Raw genomic sequence first — 17,187 nt, 5'->3', positions numbered from 1 at the left:
ACCAGGTAGATTTGTTGACTCAGAGAATTCTAAGGCTTTCTTTTCAGGAAGCCAGGTACCAGTGATGTTCTTGGCTCACTGGTACAACACTCACTCAGATGTCTTCAGTACTGATCTCCTAGTCCTAGACCAAAAAAAAAAAAGTTCACATGTCTGCTCCTCTGTTTTAAGTCCAGAATGTAGTCACTATGTCTTCAGTGTTAGATTTAAAGGGAAATGCATTGACTGCTTTGGCCAACTTCAACCTGATGAATGTCTACAGACCACTTCACATCATACCCTGGCTTTACAGATAACCCTATTTGGGTAACCATTACCCTTTGGAGAAAAATTTGAAGAAGTTTAAAGGCAGGCAGAACTGCCACTACAACTCGCTGCTCAACCCACACAGGCTTTTTGAAACAATCAGCCTCTACCACTGCGAAGGGACAATAAGCAGACTAGGGACAAGGAATCTTTTCAGTCAGAGGTGCAGTATTGATCCCAGACCAATGCCAGGAGACAACAGTCTAACCAAGTTAGGAGGTAACCATACCAAGGCAGCAAGAAATCAAGTTTCTTCACCTTCAAGCCTCCTAACTGCCCGCAGACAGCCTCCCTGTGGTTGGTTGCCTCCTGTAATTTCAGGTTTGCTGGATCACACTATTCTCACAGAACAATTGGGTGATTCAGACCATTTTGGATAGGCTTTGGATTTCATTTATCCTGCCACGTTCCTTTTCCTCCTTTCCACTCTAGAAAAGACGCACCCTCAGACCTGGAGAAGGATACCTTTCTACAAAATGAGATCGTCACTCATTGAAAAACAGGCAGTGGAGATTATTCCAGACAGTTTCTTATCCGGATAGCAAGTTGAGGCTGATCATCAATCTGAGTCGCCTCAACCAATACATTTTGCAACAGATTTTCAGGCTGGAGATCAATCCATCTCTCCATCCATCCGGACAGGTATGCCTTCAGTCTTGATCCAGACGACACATATTTTCACATCCCTATTCACCCTGCATCATAGTAATTTTACTGTTTTGTTTACCACAAAATGACTTATCAATTCAAAGTCCAACTCTTTGGCCTCAACATCAGACCTTCGGTTTCTACCAAACTTATGGATTGCATTGTCACCCTGTACTGATCAGTTTTGTCTACAATGACAGCAGTGTACCTGGACAATATCCCCCAGATATATATAATAAGTTCTATTCTACCAGTACTTCAAGCCAGAAATGACCTTCTCTCACTTTTAGATTTTCTAAGCTTTATAATTACTGGGAAAAGTCTGACCTCTGTCCATCCCAGCTTTTGTCCAACCTGAATCTGGTGTTTATGTAATCAGGATCATTGAACTCATAAAGTCCATTTCCAGCAGGACTAGGATTTCATTGAGAAAGTTCGTGCAACTCCTTAAATTATTCATTGCAGCAGTGGACCTGATCCCACTCTGCCCTACTTTTATGCACCCCCCTTAGAAATGATGTTGCTAACACAATGGCTCCCATTTTCATTTCCCCCACAATCAAACAGTCACGATTACACCCGAGATTTGACCATTCCCGCATCATTGGTTCACCCTTGTTTGGCTGACCAGCAGGAGAAGCTCCAAGTGGAAATAAAGTATGTACCAACACCAGTACGTACAGTTGGCTTGCACACCTATTATCAGACATCACTACTGTCAGCGTCATGTTGGGAGCCAGGGGAGTGTCCTCTGCACATCATCCATTTAGCAATGAAGGCTGTTATCAACACCTTTCACTTCTGGAAGAACCATCTCTCAGGGAAATTATTCTTCTTTGTGTCCGACAACTCTGGTTGTGACCTTCCTCCTCAAACAGGGTACCAAATCATCCATTCATGTGTTCTGATTTGGCAGTTTCTACATTGTTGTGACAATCTCCATATCAATATACTAATAAGACACATTCCCAGCAGACTGGTTTGGCTGATACTCTTTCCAGGAAAGGTCAAGTCCTTCACAGAATGGTCTTTGTATCAAATGGTCTTCATTCAGATCTATGCACTTTGGGGGCGTCCAATGATCGATCTTGTGCAATAATGTGGAATCACACCTTTGTCTCTCCAGTTTCAAACCCAGAAGCTTTGTCAATCAGTTGGGGAGGGGTTGCATTTGCCTACCCCCCCCATCCCACGTTCATGGTGAAAACAAATAATCTAGAAGTTATGGGGTCAGAAATGCAAGATGATTCTGGTAGCTCATCTTAGATGGGACAAGTCCTGGGTTACTGACCTGCTCGATCTAGTGAGATATCTGCCCAGGAAGATTCCGGCCAATACAAATCTTCTCAAGCAACCACGGTCATGAATGTTCCATCCCTGCCTGGACTGTCTCATTTTTCATGATTGTCTCTTGTCAGGACAGCCTTGCGAGACAAATAATTTAAGCCTTCGATTGTGGAGAAAATGTCGACAGCAAGAAAGCCCTCTACTCTGAAGGTTTGCAAGGGAAAGTGGCATGTTTTCAAGGACTGGTGCCATATCAGTAACATCATATGTCTGAGTGCCATAATCTTTCAAATGGCCAATTTTTTCTCTGGCTCATGGAGGAGAAACAGTTTGCCCGAATTATTATCAAAGGCAACCACTCCATAATATCAGACACAATCTGGCATCATGGTAGATGTTATATCAGGTATGGTAAATATCTTTCGGATCTTTTAGCCAATTTTCATCTCAAATGAACAAAATTCTTCACTTTTTTTCCAAAATTTAATCTGTCTTGAGTTTTAACATGGCTCAAATGAAATAATTAGAGCCTTTAGCCCACACTATCATACAGAACATAATTCATGATAGCTTTAGGTTCAGCATGCAGGATGAGTGAGCTACGTGCACTTTCTATTGACCTGAACAATCTTCAGTTCAGATCGGATGGTTCATTGGTCCTCTTGACACAACCAGTGTTTGTAGCCAAAAAAGGTTACTGTCTGTCATTAATCAAAAAGTCATTCACTCACTCTCTTCCATAGACATGCATTGGCCATGCAAGATCCTGTTCACACACTCAAGCACTGCTTGAAATGCACAGACAAATCGTGGCACACACAAGTGCCTCTTTCTTGCAGTGAAAGCCAGAAACAGGATATCACCCTCAAGCCCTTGCAATATGTTATACGCTCAGCATGCTCCAAGGTCACACAAGATCAAAATCACCTCATGAAGATTATCTCTCATAAGAGCAATCACTGCAAGCTTTGCGTTCAGATGCAACATTTTGATTCCAGATATAGTAGAAGCTGTTGGCTGGCATGCAGAGACAACCTTCTGAAGTTTTTTTCTTCAGAGATTTAGCTTCACAGAGGCAAATCCTGAAACTGGTAGGTTCGGTAACAGCAACCCAGATGACCACCAGAGCCAACTAAAACAATCAACACAGCCTATCAGCTTCACTGGATTCGCCAGTGAAATTTTGTAGGTAAGAAGATTTCATTAATTAGCTTCTTAACTGTATGTAGGGGTCACCGATCAAGTGACCCTAGGCTGCTTTGCTTATGTTATTAACATGGGGAATCTAGCCATCATTCCGTAAAAGAATACCTGAGGTTGAGGTTGGATGCTTAGCATTCCCTCCTATTCTCTATTCTAACATAATGTGATTGGGGAACGTATTTAAAGGAGAGAGCAAATTTTTAAATAACAAAATTATTGTACTCTAAAAATATTTACCCAATCACATTACTTAAAAACCCTTCCAACCACCCCGCCGTGCGAGCATCCTTGTTAGTATATTGCTCAGCTAAAAAATTAGTGACACCTGGTGTTGGCAAGGGGATGTAATGGACAAGAGTTATTGCTCTTTGTGTTGTAGAACTTGATTGTTGGCTGAGTATGTTGGATGTACCTGCATGTTCAGTGATGTGTGTCTACAGAGTTTAAATGGCTGACCTGCTGGATGGGTTTTAGTACTTGAGGCAATTTCAGCTGGCCACACTAGCCTTCAAATCAATAAGTGGCTAATTAGAGACTTGTGTAATTTCATGTATGCAGTAGCCTGTAGGAATATGCACTCAGACACTGAATGTAGCAACAGTTAATTAGAGACCAAATGGCAGGTGTGCAAACACATTGTGGTGTGGCTTTGATGTACATTTTGTATTTTCTTTAAAGTAGATTTTATAGTAATGGCAGTGGGTCCATAGGTTTGTTGCAGTATAATCAGGATCCAGTTAAAATGATGGGCTATAAAAGAGAGCTGTTTATGCAAGTTGTCAATTTTTTGGCTTGTGTTTATCACAGTGATGGTATATAGCGTTTTGGTTCTTTGCCTTTTCAGGTAGAATCTCAGTGGAAGGGAATGGAGCTTATGGCATGTCCAAACATGCTCTCGTAGCTTACTCTGACACACTGCGACAGGAGATGAAGAAATGGGGAGTTTATGTTTCCATGATTGAACCAACCGGCTTTCGTACAGGTAATGCAGGGTTTTAGAAAACTGGATAGCCAGATCCGACATAATAGCCTTTCTGGATTTATATTGATGTGTTTTGTAAATAAAGATTGGTGATCCTTATGAACTGAACATTGTTGGTTTATACCATCTGTGTGCATGTTTGAATTGTATATATTGTATTGATACATAACAGTGTAACTAATATTGCTGAATACGTAACGCTGTAAATAAGAAACCTAAGAACTTGAATTCTGTCTTGAGAATTTTGCATAATCAAGCTCAGCTTTTAAATTTTAATCTGTCCCACAGCGGTAGGACTAGCATTGCTGGAGAATAAATGAGATAGTTTAAGTGAATAAATGAGAAAAGGACAAGGATAACTTGTAATAATTCTCAATGTTTATACCTCTGGGATTCCATACCTCATCTTTTAGGTTGTTTCTTCTCCTTTTGTGTCCCTTGTTCTTGATTGTTTTCCGAGACTGATGTGCCAACCCTAAAATGATTGCAAGTTTTCTTATTGTTTCTGGTTCACTATGGATCTCTAGTTTGTCAGTTTAAAGTCTGTGACTTATGAATACCTTTCAAATTGTGTGGTAAAAGCTTCAGATTGACCCAGCTCTCTGATAAATTAACAAAGACAGTGATTGGATAATTTGTACATCAAACAAAGACAATGATTGGTTAATTTGAACCATTTCAGCATTGAACGACCATATTTTCTTTAGTGTTTGACAGTTTGTAACCTTCATGTTTTTAAACTATGGCCATGAATATGGCATAGGCATACTGTTGTTGTCTATATGTACAGTGTATATATTACAGTGAAAGCATGCAAGTCAAAATATATTTTATTTTGCTTAATAACAGAAGTATGCATACTATTTACCACATGATGAGTTTTTTTGGTACTGTTTTTGGTACTCTTTGTTAACCCGTGTCAAATTTCTATTTTTCAGCGAGTATGCATGAACAGTCGTTGATAAATAAGCGTGAGGAGGTTTGGAATAGTCTTGATGCTTCAACACAGGAGTCCTATGGGAGGGATTACCTGGATAAAATCTATGACACCATAATCAGCACATCCAATAGATATCCAGATGATTTAACTCCAATAGTGCGCGCCATGCGCAGTGGACTTCTCTCAAAAAGACCACGAGAGCGATACCCTTGTGGAGTGGGGGCAGAGACACTAACGATCTTATACAGTATTTTACCAACTTGGCTTTCGGATAAAATTTCAGTATCTTTAGGGCTGATGCCAAGAGATATTCAGCCAGCAGCACTGAGGCATTAACAGCTGTTTTCTATTGTTTTGTTTCAGGAATGACCTACCAGGAATTCATTCAAACTTATTTTCTGCACCACTACTGCCCCATGATATTGTGCAACATTAAAATTTTAAGACAGTCAGTTAAAACCTAAAAGCTATATTGTGTTTAAGATATATGATGACTTTATTGCAGCAGAGACCATCAAGTTCTGTTGCATATTTTGACTCTTAAATATATCTTGGTTAATACACGTTTCAAACAATATTCTATTTTGTCCCTTGAAAACTCTTGCATATTTTCTTTAGCACTGGAAAATCTAAATAATAAGTGCATATATTTATATTTTGGCTTAGAGTGATTTCCCCTTCATGCTTATGGTCTAATCTCCATTCATTTTAAGCAGTTGTACTTTATATTACTAATAATAGTAACAGACTGTGATGTTACTAAAATTAGTAACAAAGTGTAGCTCCACTGACTTGGTCATTTTCATTTATCAAGAAAGACAACTCAGATTTAGGTTATTGATTAGACTTTATAGTAATCATCTCCAATGGATATTGTTTCACAAATGGTAATACTACAGTTGTAGAAAATGCATTTAAATGGAAATGACCACAATAATTCCTCAAATAATTGTTTCAGATGTCAATATGAATTTTGAAGTGACATAAACAAAGCAGAATTCTTAATAATATGATTAAAGACTTTTTAGTGCTGTATGTTTATAAAAGTAAAAACACCATAATATCAATACCTTTGGAGTCATGATCTCATGTAAATTAGCATCAATATAACCCTCTCAAATTTCAATGTTTTCATAACTTTAAGGCCATGTGCACATTTTTTTTATAAGCAATGTATTAGGAACAATTAGTAAAAAAATAATCATCAGAGGAACAAATTTTATGTCCAAGACATTGTTATTTTACTAGCATGCATATACTTTTCTCACAAACACTGCATTGCTCATGTGTATTTGTTATCTACTTATCTTCATGGTGTGTGTGATCCTCGTTTTACTGTAATTAAGACAGTTTCATTGGCTTGAGGTATGTGATGTCTGCTTGCATCATTTGGCATTTTTCGTTCATTTGTTGATAATATGGAAGAATGAATATAATGTTCAAAAGATTTGCTGTAACACTTCAGTCTTCAGCCCCCCCCCCCCCATTTTACTGGCCAATGTTTTAACTTCAAATTTTTTTTATGATTTCTGCATTACCAGCTGTTTTCATCTCTTAATTATTTATATCTGAGAATAGAACATTCAATAATAAAATAAAAGCCTCATAGCTACAAACTGCATTTAAACTTTACTTATGGCACTCTTCTTAATATATTTCTTATTTGAGTGTTTTTATGGGTCATTTTTTTTTTGTTTCTTCATATTTGACTACATTTTAAATCATTCTATTTTTTTAGTCATATGAAGAAAACATTACGTTCAGAAAATGATCTCACAGCCAATAGGAGATGGTCACATTCCGATCAATTTAAGTGACTCCTTCCCAACGATCATACCAACATTTAAACATTCACTTGCATTGCATCTAGAGAAAGTTTGACTTTGTACAGTGTTTTTGTATTTTCTGTGCTTTTTTAATCAATACAAGGCATACCTTGATGCTAATAATTTCATGTATGGGCAGGGATAGGTATTTTCTAGACATAGATAAGTTTTCAAGGAAAAATCTCATTCACAACTAACTAGAGATTGTGGTTTATGTCTTGCACAATACACATAAACTTGTACTATGTGTAGTAGACTGTTTGGCTATACACATAAACTTGTACTATGTGTAGTAGACTGTTTGGCTATACACATAAATTTGTACTATGTGTAGTAGACTGTTTGGCTATACACATAAACTTGTACTATGTGTAGTAGACTGTTTGGCTATACACATAAACTTGTACTATGTGTAGTAGACTGTTTGGCTATACACATAAACTTGTACTATGTGTAGTAGACTGTTTGGCTATACACATAAACTTGTACTATGTGTAGTAGACTGTTTGGCTATACACATAAACTTGTACTATGTGTAGCAGACTGTTTGGCTATACACATAAACTTGTACTATGTGTAGTAGACTGTTTGGCTATACACATAAATTTGTATTATGTGTAGTAGACGTTTGGCTATACACATAAACTTGTACTATGTGTAGTAGACTGTTTGGCTATACACATAAACTTGTACTATGTGTTGTAGACTGTTTGGCAGTTTATTGTGGATCTCGAAAACTAATTAATTCTAAGAGAATGCTTGCAAAATTCTTATTTATCAGTTGACAGGAAAACTGCTAGGCAGCTGTACAAAATCTTTCAACATTTTTGCACAATAAAAAAGAAATGTTTAACATTTGCCTCTAAGTTGTTATGGATTTCTGATTTATTTCAAAACATATCTGTTGAGGCATATTGTTTGGTGTAATATTTATTTATCTAGGGTACAGTGTCAGCAGAATGTCTGTATTTTCAATTACAGCTTTGCAAGTCAAATTTGGTATGAGGCTTGGCCTTACAAAGTCTTATAGTTTCCACATACCCCCACCACACCCACCCTCCACCCCAGGCAGTTTGTATCTGCTTATCAGTTTAAAAATGAAAAGCTTCATGGAATCAAAAATGCATATTATTGATTTATAAATTCTTACGCAGTTGTCACCAAACAGTCCATAAGATTGTCATCTTTGTGTTTCAAACCAAATGGAAGATTTCAGTGCAAATGAGGAGACTGCTCACTGTCATTTTCTGGTTGCTTTAATAGTCTATATTAGTGAAGGAGTGGATGCAATGTCTACACATACATAGACAGTAATGACTATGTTTTCATCATCTAATGAAGGCAACGTCTAATTCTAATATTTGAAAATTTAGAAAAGGGGGAAAAATTATGCCTTTACATCTCAACAATACGTAATTAGCCAAAGCTTGTGGAACACTGTGAAATACATCACGCCTTTTGTTAAAAGAAAGTAGATTTGCGGGGGGAAAAACTGGATGCCATGTTAGTGTTGACGTTCCATTTTAGTTTGAAATGCAGAGAAGGTGATACTGTTATGGACTGCTTCATGGCAATCAAGTTAGAAGTTATAGATTAATAAATGAAATGATTAAGATTTTCGTGCATTTTGATGATGTTTGTTTTTAAACTTGGTTAGGGGTACAAGCTGCTGAGGGGTTAGATGTAAAATATTATTTAAGATATACATGTATGTATGCAGATTTATGAAAGGGTGGTTTAATGACTTAATGCTAGCTGATGTTTATTCATTTATCATCCTTTATAGGGTATTGTTGAAAAATGAGATTCATTTGTAAAGGAATTGTTTTTGAAATTTTTCAAATTTATAAATGTTCTTGTATCACCCACATTAGCAGTCAGTAGGGTAATAAGTATCACTTTTTCTGGTTATGACAACAACGTTGATTGCATAAACATTGTTTAGAGTTTGTGTCAATGTTTTTAAAGTCAATACAACATGTTGCTGTAAAGCACCAAACCAGACCTTAGTCAGTATCCAATGCGATTTGACAGAGTTATGGTACCTGATAGTCAGGTCCACCCACTTTTATTTCAGCAAATGACTCCATTAAAACAAATGAAGTAGGCTGAATTTAATTGTCAATGTTGCTTAGGTACATGTTCAGCTTTCAGCATTATCTGTTTGCCAAGTTATGGCCCCTGGTTGATGGACTTGCCAACTTCCATTTCTGTCCAATCAAAACAGGGATATAATTTTTCCTGGAATTACATTTTATCATTTTTGAGCAAGATTACAAAACTCTCATATTGTTTTCATGAAAATATTTTTTCTTCAAATTAAATTTTTTTACCCCAGATGGTTTTAATTTGTAGTTTTTAATTTTGGTTAATTTGTTATGCTTAGATGGGTCTGTGACTATGGGGACAGATTCCTTGGAAAATCAGATATTTTGATTTTTCAGTGTATATCTTTTTTGTTTGTTATTGTTTTAAATTTATGATAACGAAATTTGGATAAATATTTATCAAGGAATTGTAAAAATAAAGTTTTTACATCCTAAAATGTTTAAAAAGAATTTTGTTTATTTTCACAGAATAACGTTAAGAATTTAAATTGTTAAATTTGCCAGCATTCTATGCCATTTTGCTATGTTCGTCTCTGAATGCCACCAACTATTTCATAGATAGGTCAGTCTCAGATATAGTTCTTAAGAAAACTTTGTAGAATTTGTTTCAATATTGGTTAAATAGCTTTCTCCCCATTTTTACATTGCTTTCTCCCCATTTTTACATTGCTTTCTCTCCATTTGCCTAAAAAATCAAGGTGTGTTTTATGCTCACTGAGTTCAAGATAAGGGTCATCCCTCTTTTATTTTGGATACATTTAGAAATAAATTACATAACATTCACTCCAGCCCTATATTTTACGATATCATATTTTACTGTTGCAAATGGAGTTTCAAAGTTTTGCCAATAGATATTGACAACATTATAACCAATATTAACATTCTCTAATATGAAATTGTTATCAATTTAATATATTTTAGAAACCAGAAAATTATATCACCCACAAAGTCCTGATATCATCATGTCTCAAGAGTTTTGATAGTGAATTTTATGGTATAGTTGCTGCAAAAAAAAATTGGCATTCAGCGAATTATAAATCATGTTACTTTACCAGATGTGTTAGTAATGAAATCTGGGTCTCATATTTCACATATTAGTGTTTCTTGTTAAAATGCAGCTTCCTTTATATTTATTTGTATCTGTATCAATCAATGCAATTGTGTACTTGTTTTAACAGTAGATATTTGTTGATTTTCTTGATTATTCATTTCTTATTTGACAGTTTCATTTGTTCTACATTTTATTAAGTACAGTTTGATTTTTTTGGGTCAGACTATTTCATAATAATTCTAGGTAGGTAAATATTGTTTGTTGATCATATTTAAAGAATACATATATATTGTTAGACTTTCAAGACAGAGTATCTATCATGAGTGCCTATTTCAAAGGAAACTTATGAGTCAAGTCTAATTATTTCTATATATTTGCAAGCCTTGACGAAGAACAATTGAAATTATTTGATGAGTTTCATAAATTTCATTGAAAATGTGCACAGATATAAGATTATATTCATTGCATGATAAAAATTGCTGATTTTATTTGACCAAAACGCATAATACATTTGAATGTTTCAATTGTTATGCCTTTCCTTTGCATGATGGCATGTCATCATCTCTGTTGTTATGAGGTGTTATTGCATATGTTAGATATATGAAATTATGACATGGATTTATTTTATGGATGAATTTACTGGATTTTCTGAGGAAAATAACTTTGATAATTCACTGGAGTGAAAAAATATATTTTTCACTGCCCATCAATAGATACAGATAACATTATGATAAAGAAATTTTAAGTTATTCTTAGATGTCTGCATACTTTTTAATAGTAAGTATGACTGCTTCCTGCTGAAGACAAAATGAGTTTAAATCCAAAAGGTGCAGATTCTTTTTTCTTTTTAATGTGCTCTTACGTTGAATTGGGTAGAACTATATTACTGGTTATATTTTTGTACACATATTCACAAAACACAGCAGAACATAAACAATATACTGCTGACATGTGGGATCCAGTAAAAAATCAGCTATTTCAGTCTGTTGTACATATTGCTAACCAATACGTTTGAGCATAAAATGGAAAGAAAATTTGCTTGCTACAAGTGAATAAAGGAAATATTTTATCTCATGAGTGACAAACTTAGTTCTTCACCCACTCAATAAAATATATCCATTATTCACTGGTTTCAGGCAAATATCCCCTCTATATTAATGTCAGAAACACAGTAGTCCTGTAATGAATAAATTTGGACTTTGTGTATGACTTTGTTGACCTCATGAACAACACGGTAACGCTACTCCTTCCCTTTAAACCTAAAAATTGGTCTTTGGGTCATTTTGCAGTTCTTGTTCTTTTTCAGCTAGCTACTCATTATGTGAATAATATTACGCACACAAAGCAAATAAATGTAATTTACTTGTAACTTCAATCAAGATTTTTGTATCAATGCAATAAAATGTAACAATGCAATTATCTATGTACAAGGTATATTCTGATTTACAAAAATGTATTATCATTTTATTTACATCCCATCACTATAATGGTAGTCATCCTTTGTATCATAACATGAACATATTTCATGAATCTTACTTATACCATATTTTGTATGGTAAGTGAATGTTTGGCTAAGTCATAAATCTATTTAAATCTACATTATTTATGTAGGGGTATGACCAGAACTTTTTTCCTACTGCCAATTCATAATATAGGCGGATATACCTATTGCTATTTCTCTCTGCCATTAAACATTTCTCTTTGCATACTCTCAAACCATTCATGGCTTCTGTATTAAACGTGGCACACATATTGGACTAGTGCTTCATATGTGCATTTTGCTCTTCAGGATTTTTTAGTCTTCTGTAGTGGTGTACATCGAGAAAAATAATGTCTTCAGGTGTCCAAAATAAACTCTAGAGGGGAATCGTTACTCGGACATGAGAAATTTAAATCACAGTATGCAAGGCTTATGGTGGGAGTCTGATAATGATCATACACACTCGGGTTGTGAATTTTTTAATTTCTGCATGAAATAATCATGTCCTGGCCAGTTATGAGGAAAATACAGACAACCATGCTATAGTTTGACTTAACAATGACTGATTCAAAGTATATAGTGCTGGAAAATGGAATATTTATTGCAGAAATTAGTAAATCCATGACTCAAGTGCATGTGATAATTAGATCTGTTTGAATTTCTTAAGTAAACAAGAAATGCATAAGCTTTTTTGTGACCCCTGTTTTTGTTTCTAAATAACACCACTTGTTGGTATGGTTGGCTCCATTGGATTCCACCATTTCAGACATGAACACTGCACCATTCAAGATATTCCAACCAAACCTGGTGCAGATATCAAGCAAGTTGCATAGAGATGTCTGTTGATACTTTTCTTACATTTTCTTCATTGATTATTTGTTTTGTTACATTATGTCAAGGGGCCCCGAGTGGCTGAGTGGTCTAAAGCACTCACCATTACAGATCCCTGCCATCTCACCTCTGTCTGCGTGGGTTCAAGTCTCAGGTTCGACTAAAGTGGGTACATAAGAAAGCTTGCCAGTAGCTTCTCGTGGGTCAGTTCTTCCCAGGGTTTTCCCGGGTTCTTCCTCCACCACTAATACTGGCCGCCATGCATAGCCTATTGTGTGTTGAAAAATGACATTAAACCCCACAACAACAACACAACATGGAGGATTGCCATGAAGCATGTTATTACTACTACCACTAAACTACATGGAGGATTGCCATCAAGCATGTTATTACTACTACCACTAAACTACATGGAGGATTGCCATCAAGCTTGTTATTACTACTATGACTAAACTACATGGAGGATTGCCATCAAGCTTGTTATTACTACTATGACTAAACTACATGGAGGATTGCCATCAAGCTTGTTATTACTACTACCACTAAACTACATGGAGGATTACCATCAAGCTTGTTATTACTGCTACCACTAAACTACATGGAGGATTGCCATCAAGCTTGTTATTACTGCTACCACTAAACTACATGGAGGATTGCCATCAAGCTTGTTATTACTATTATGACTAAACTACATGGAGGATTGCCATCAAGCTTGTTATTACTACTACCACTAAACTACATGGAGGATTGCCATCAAGCTTGTTATTACTGCTACCACTAAACTACATGGAGGATTGCCATCAAACTTGTTATTACTACTACCACTAAACTACATGGAGGATTGCCATCAAGCTTGTTATTACTACTACCACTAAACTACATGGAGGATTGCCATCAAGCATGTTATTACTACTACCACTAAACTACATGGAGGATTGCCATCAAGCTTGTTATTACTACTACCACTAAACTACATGGAGGATTGCCATCAAGCTTGTTATTACTACTATGACTAAACTACATGGAGGATTGCCATCAAGCTTGTTATTACTGCTACCACTAAACTACATGGAGGATTGCCATCAAGCTTGTTATTACTGCTACCACTAAACTACATGGAGGATTGCCATCAAGCTTGTTATTACTACTACCACTAAACTACATGGAGGATTGCCATCAAGCTTGTTATTACTGCTACCACTAAACTACATGGAGGATTGCCATCAAACTTGTTATTACTACTACCACTAAACTACATGGAGGATTGCCATCAAGCTTGTTATTACTACTACCACTAAACTACATGGAGGATTGCCATCAAGCATGTTATTACTACTACCACTAAACTACATGGAGGATTGCCATCAAGCTTGTTATTACTACTATGACTAAACTACATGGAGGATTGCCATCAAGCTTGTTATTACTGCTACCACTAAACTACATGGAGGATTGCCATCAAGCATGTTATTACTGCTACCACTAAACTACATGGAGGATTGCCATCAAGCTTGTTATTACTGCTACCACTAAACTACATGGAGGATTGCCATCAAGCTTGTTATTACTACTATGACTAAATTACATGGAGGATTGCCATCAAGCTTGTTATTACTACTATGACTAAACTACATGGAGGATTGCCGTCAAGCTTGTTATTACTACTACCACTAAACTACATTGAGGATTGCCATCAAGCTTGTTATTACTACTACCACTAAACTACATGGAGGATTGCCATCAAGCATGTTATTACTACTACCACTAAACTACATGGAGGATTGCCATCAAGCATGTTATTACTACTACCACTAAACTACATGGAGGATTGCCATCAAGCTTGTTATTACTAATATGACTAAACTACATGGAGGATTGCCATGAAGCTTTACAGATACATGCATACCTTGGTTTACTTGGTCCTGGGTGAACATTGTACCATTTCTGATATCCAAAATGGCCACTATGTTGGCCATCTTAAAACTCTTAATGTTGATATGCCTTTATGATCATATTGGCATGGGGTTTTCAGTACTTAAAGCTACTACTTCTATATGGATGGGGTTTTCACTAAATAATTTATTATAATGGCTATCTAATTGTTGACCCTTCTGGTGACCTACTTGTTTTTAATGACTATTTCAGCTGCAAGTTTTGGTAATTGTAATGATAGTTACAGTACTCTATCATTATAACACTGTGTGTCATAGAGTATACTGCCTTATAGTAAGACTGCCCTATACTCTATCTTTATAACACAGTGAGTCATGGAGTATACTGCCTTATAGTAAGACTGCCCTATACTCTATCTTTATAGCACTGTGTGTCATAGAGTATACTGCCTTATAGTAAGACTGCCCTATACTCTATCATTATAACACTGTGTGTCATAGAGTATACTGCCTTATAGTAAGACTGCCCTATACTCTATCATTATAACACTGTGTGTCATAGAGTGTACTGCCTTATAGTAAGACTGCCCTATACTCTATAACACTGTGAGTCGTTGAGAATACTGCCTTATAGTAAGACTGCCCTATACTCTATCATTATAACACTGTCTATGAGAGCCTTAGAGAATACTGCCTTATAGTAAGACTGCCCTATACTCTATCTTTATAACACTGTGAGTCATGGAGTATACTGCCTTATAGTAAGACTGCCCAATACTCTGTCATTATAACACTGTCTATTAGAGCCATAGAGGATACTGCCTTGTAGTGAGACTGCTCTATACTCTGTCATTATAACTCTGTCTATGAGACCCATAGAGGATACAGCCTTATAATGGAATACATAATACAGTACTCTCTTATTGTAACACTATGAGAGCCATAGAGTATCCAAGACTGCTCTATCTTTATAACACTGTCTTTGTGACCCATCGAGGATACAGCCTTATAATGGAATACATAATACAGTACTCTCTTATTGTAACACTATGAGAGCCATAGAGTATCCAAGACTGCTCTATACTCTATCTTTATAACACTGTCTTTGTGACCCATCAATGATACAGCCTTATAATGGAATACATAATACAGTACTCTCTTATTATAATGTTGTCTATGAGAGCCATAGAGTATACCACCTTATAGCAAGACTGCCCTATTATGAAGAACATAAAACACAATTTTGCTCCAACTGGGACTCATGACCATCCTTGCCTTATAACAGAAATTTTGCTCTGATGAAAGACCTTATAGTGAAGGAGTGTTCATTTTAATTATGCTTCCACCATGAATATGGCAGAGACATATAATGTTTGGTATGTCTGTCGGACCCATATGTACGGACATGCCAAAATTCTTGTCTGTACAATTTATGGTATCCCACATCTTTCATTGAACTGTGTATAAACTAAGCAGACTCTATTTTACTAGTGCAGTTTCACTGTAGTTTCTACAGAAATTCCCCCAAAAATAGACAGTAGTTCAAGGTATCACTTATATGAGCAAAGTCTTTATTCACAAAGATCATGCATACATTCAAGTTTTATTTTGAATTTCATTCTTTTATAATCAGTACTTAATAAATCTTATCCAGTCTTTTGCCAATTATTTTCATTGATTCAGCTCTATCACTGAAGAGCCTGAGAATGTTTAATTGCACTCAGTTCAAGCATCTGTATGTTTATGAGCACGGTCATTTTATTTGAAGCCTCAGAGCTTGATGTTTTGATGAACTGACAAATAAAAGCAATGGATGGGTGCCAGACCTGGACCCACCTGGGTTTTGCACCACCCAGAGACCTGACCAGGTTGAAGATACAAAAAATCATCTTGCTGGGTCTGCCCTTCTCCCCAGCATCAATTTAAAAAAAAAGTTTTATGGTTGAAAAAAATGGGAGGTGGAAGAGGGGGTAAAAACCAAACAAAATGAAAGTGGAGAAACCCAACCCAGAAAAATTTACCTGGCTGTTTACCCAGCCGTGGCAAAATTTTCCTACAGGTCCATCCACAATTATCACTACAGATAATGGATAAGACAGTGGTTAGGAAGAGGAAATAAGCACCCAGAATTGTAACCATGCATCAGCTGATTCATGCAAACTATGGTTGTCATAGAAAAGTTAGAGCGAGTGCCAGGCGATTACAGGATCACTGACATTAGCAAATAGCTGCTTGCATATTTTATGAAATTCATCAAAATGGTTGTCGTTAGACCCCTGCTATCAGCATTGAAGTGTTTAAAGTTATGAACAGAATTTGGGGATACACATTCATTAGGTATATGTGACTATTATTGACATGAGATCAGCTTATGATTCTGTCATCTCCGTCTGATGAACATATTTTATGCATCTTTTTGGTGGCGTGTGCATATACTACCGCATATCCTTGCTTATATCACGAGTCCATCTGTAAACTGCACAGACCTGGCATATGAGCTGACAGACATGGGTCTATGCAGTTTGTTAGGAGTAATCATTGAAACAAAAATAGATCCTGATCTGCTGCCACATTATGCAACAGTAGAGCACAGTCTATGTATGAAGTTGGATTTGACTTATAGTTGACTACAT

The 17,187-nt window shown here is 36.2% G+C and overlaps 1 protein-coding gene across 1 annotated transcript in view; it reads left to right on the top strand.

The window, feature by feature from the left end:
• The window catches only part of LOC149787665 (retinol dehydrogenase 7-like), a 50,722-nt gene extending 34,512 nt beyond the window's left edge, over positions 1 to 16,210 (top strand). Inside the window, exons 5-6 of the mRNA XM_089973867.1 lie at positions 4,289 to 4,426; positions 5,365 to 16,210. Of these exons, the coding sequence (XP_089829993.1) occupies positions 4,289 to 4,426; positions 5,365 to 5,702 (476 nt within the window). The 3' untranslated portion in view covers positions 5,703 to 16,210. The remainder of the gene's footprint in view (positions 1 to 4,288; positions 4,427 to 5,364) is intronic.
• The last annotated feature ends 977 nt before the right edge of the window (positions 16,211 to 17,187 follow it).

The sequence above is a fragment of the Sinohyriopsis cumingii genome, chromosome 11 (assembly GCF_028554795.1).
Source record: "Sinohyriopsis cumingii isolate HCF-2022 chromosome 11, ASM2855479v2, whole genome shotgun sequence".
In the NCBI taxonomy this organism is placed as follows: Eukaryota; Metazoa; Mollusca; class Bivalvia; order Unionida; family Unionidae; genus Sinohyriopsis; species Sinohyriopsis cumingii.
The sequence above is the reverse complement of the archived record's forward strand: the minus strand, read 5'-3'. Positions and strand labels throughout refer to the sequence as shown.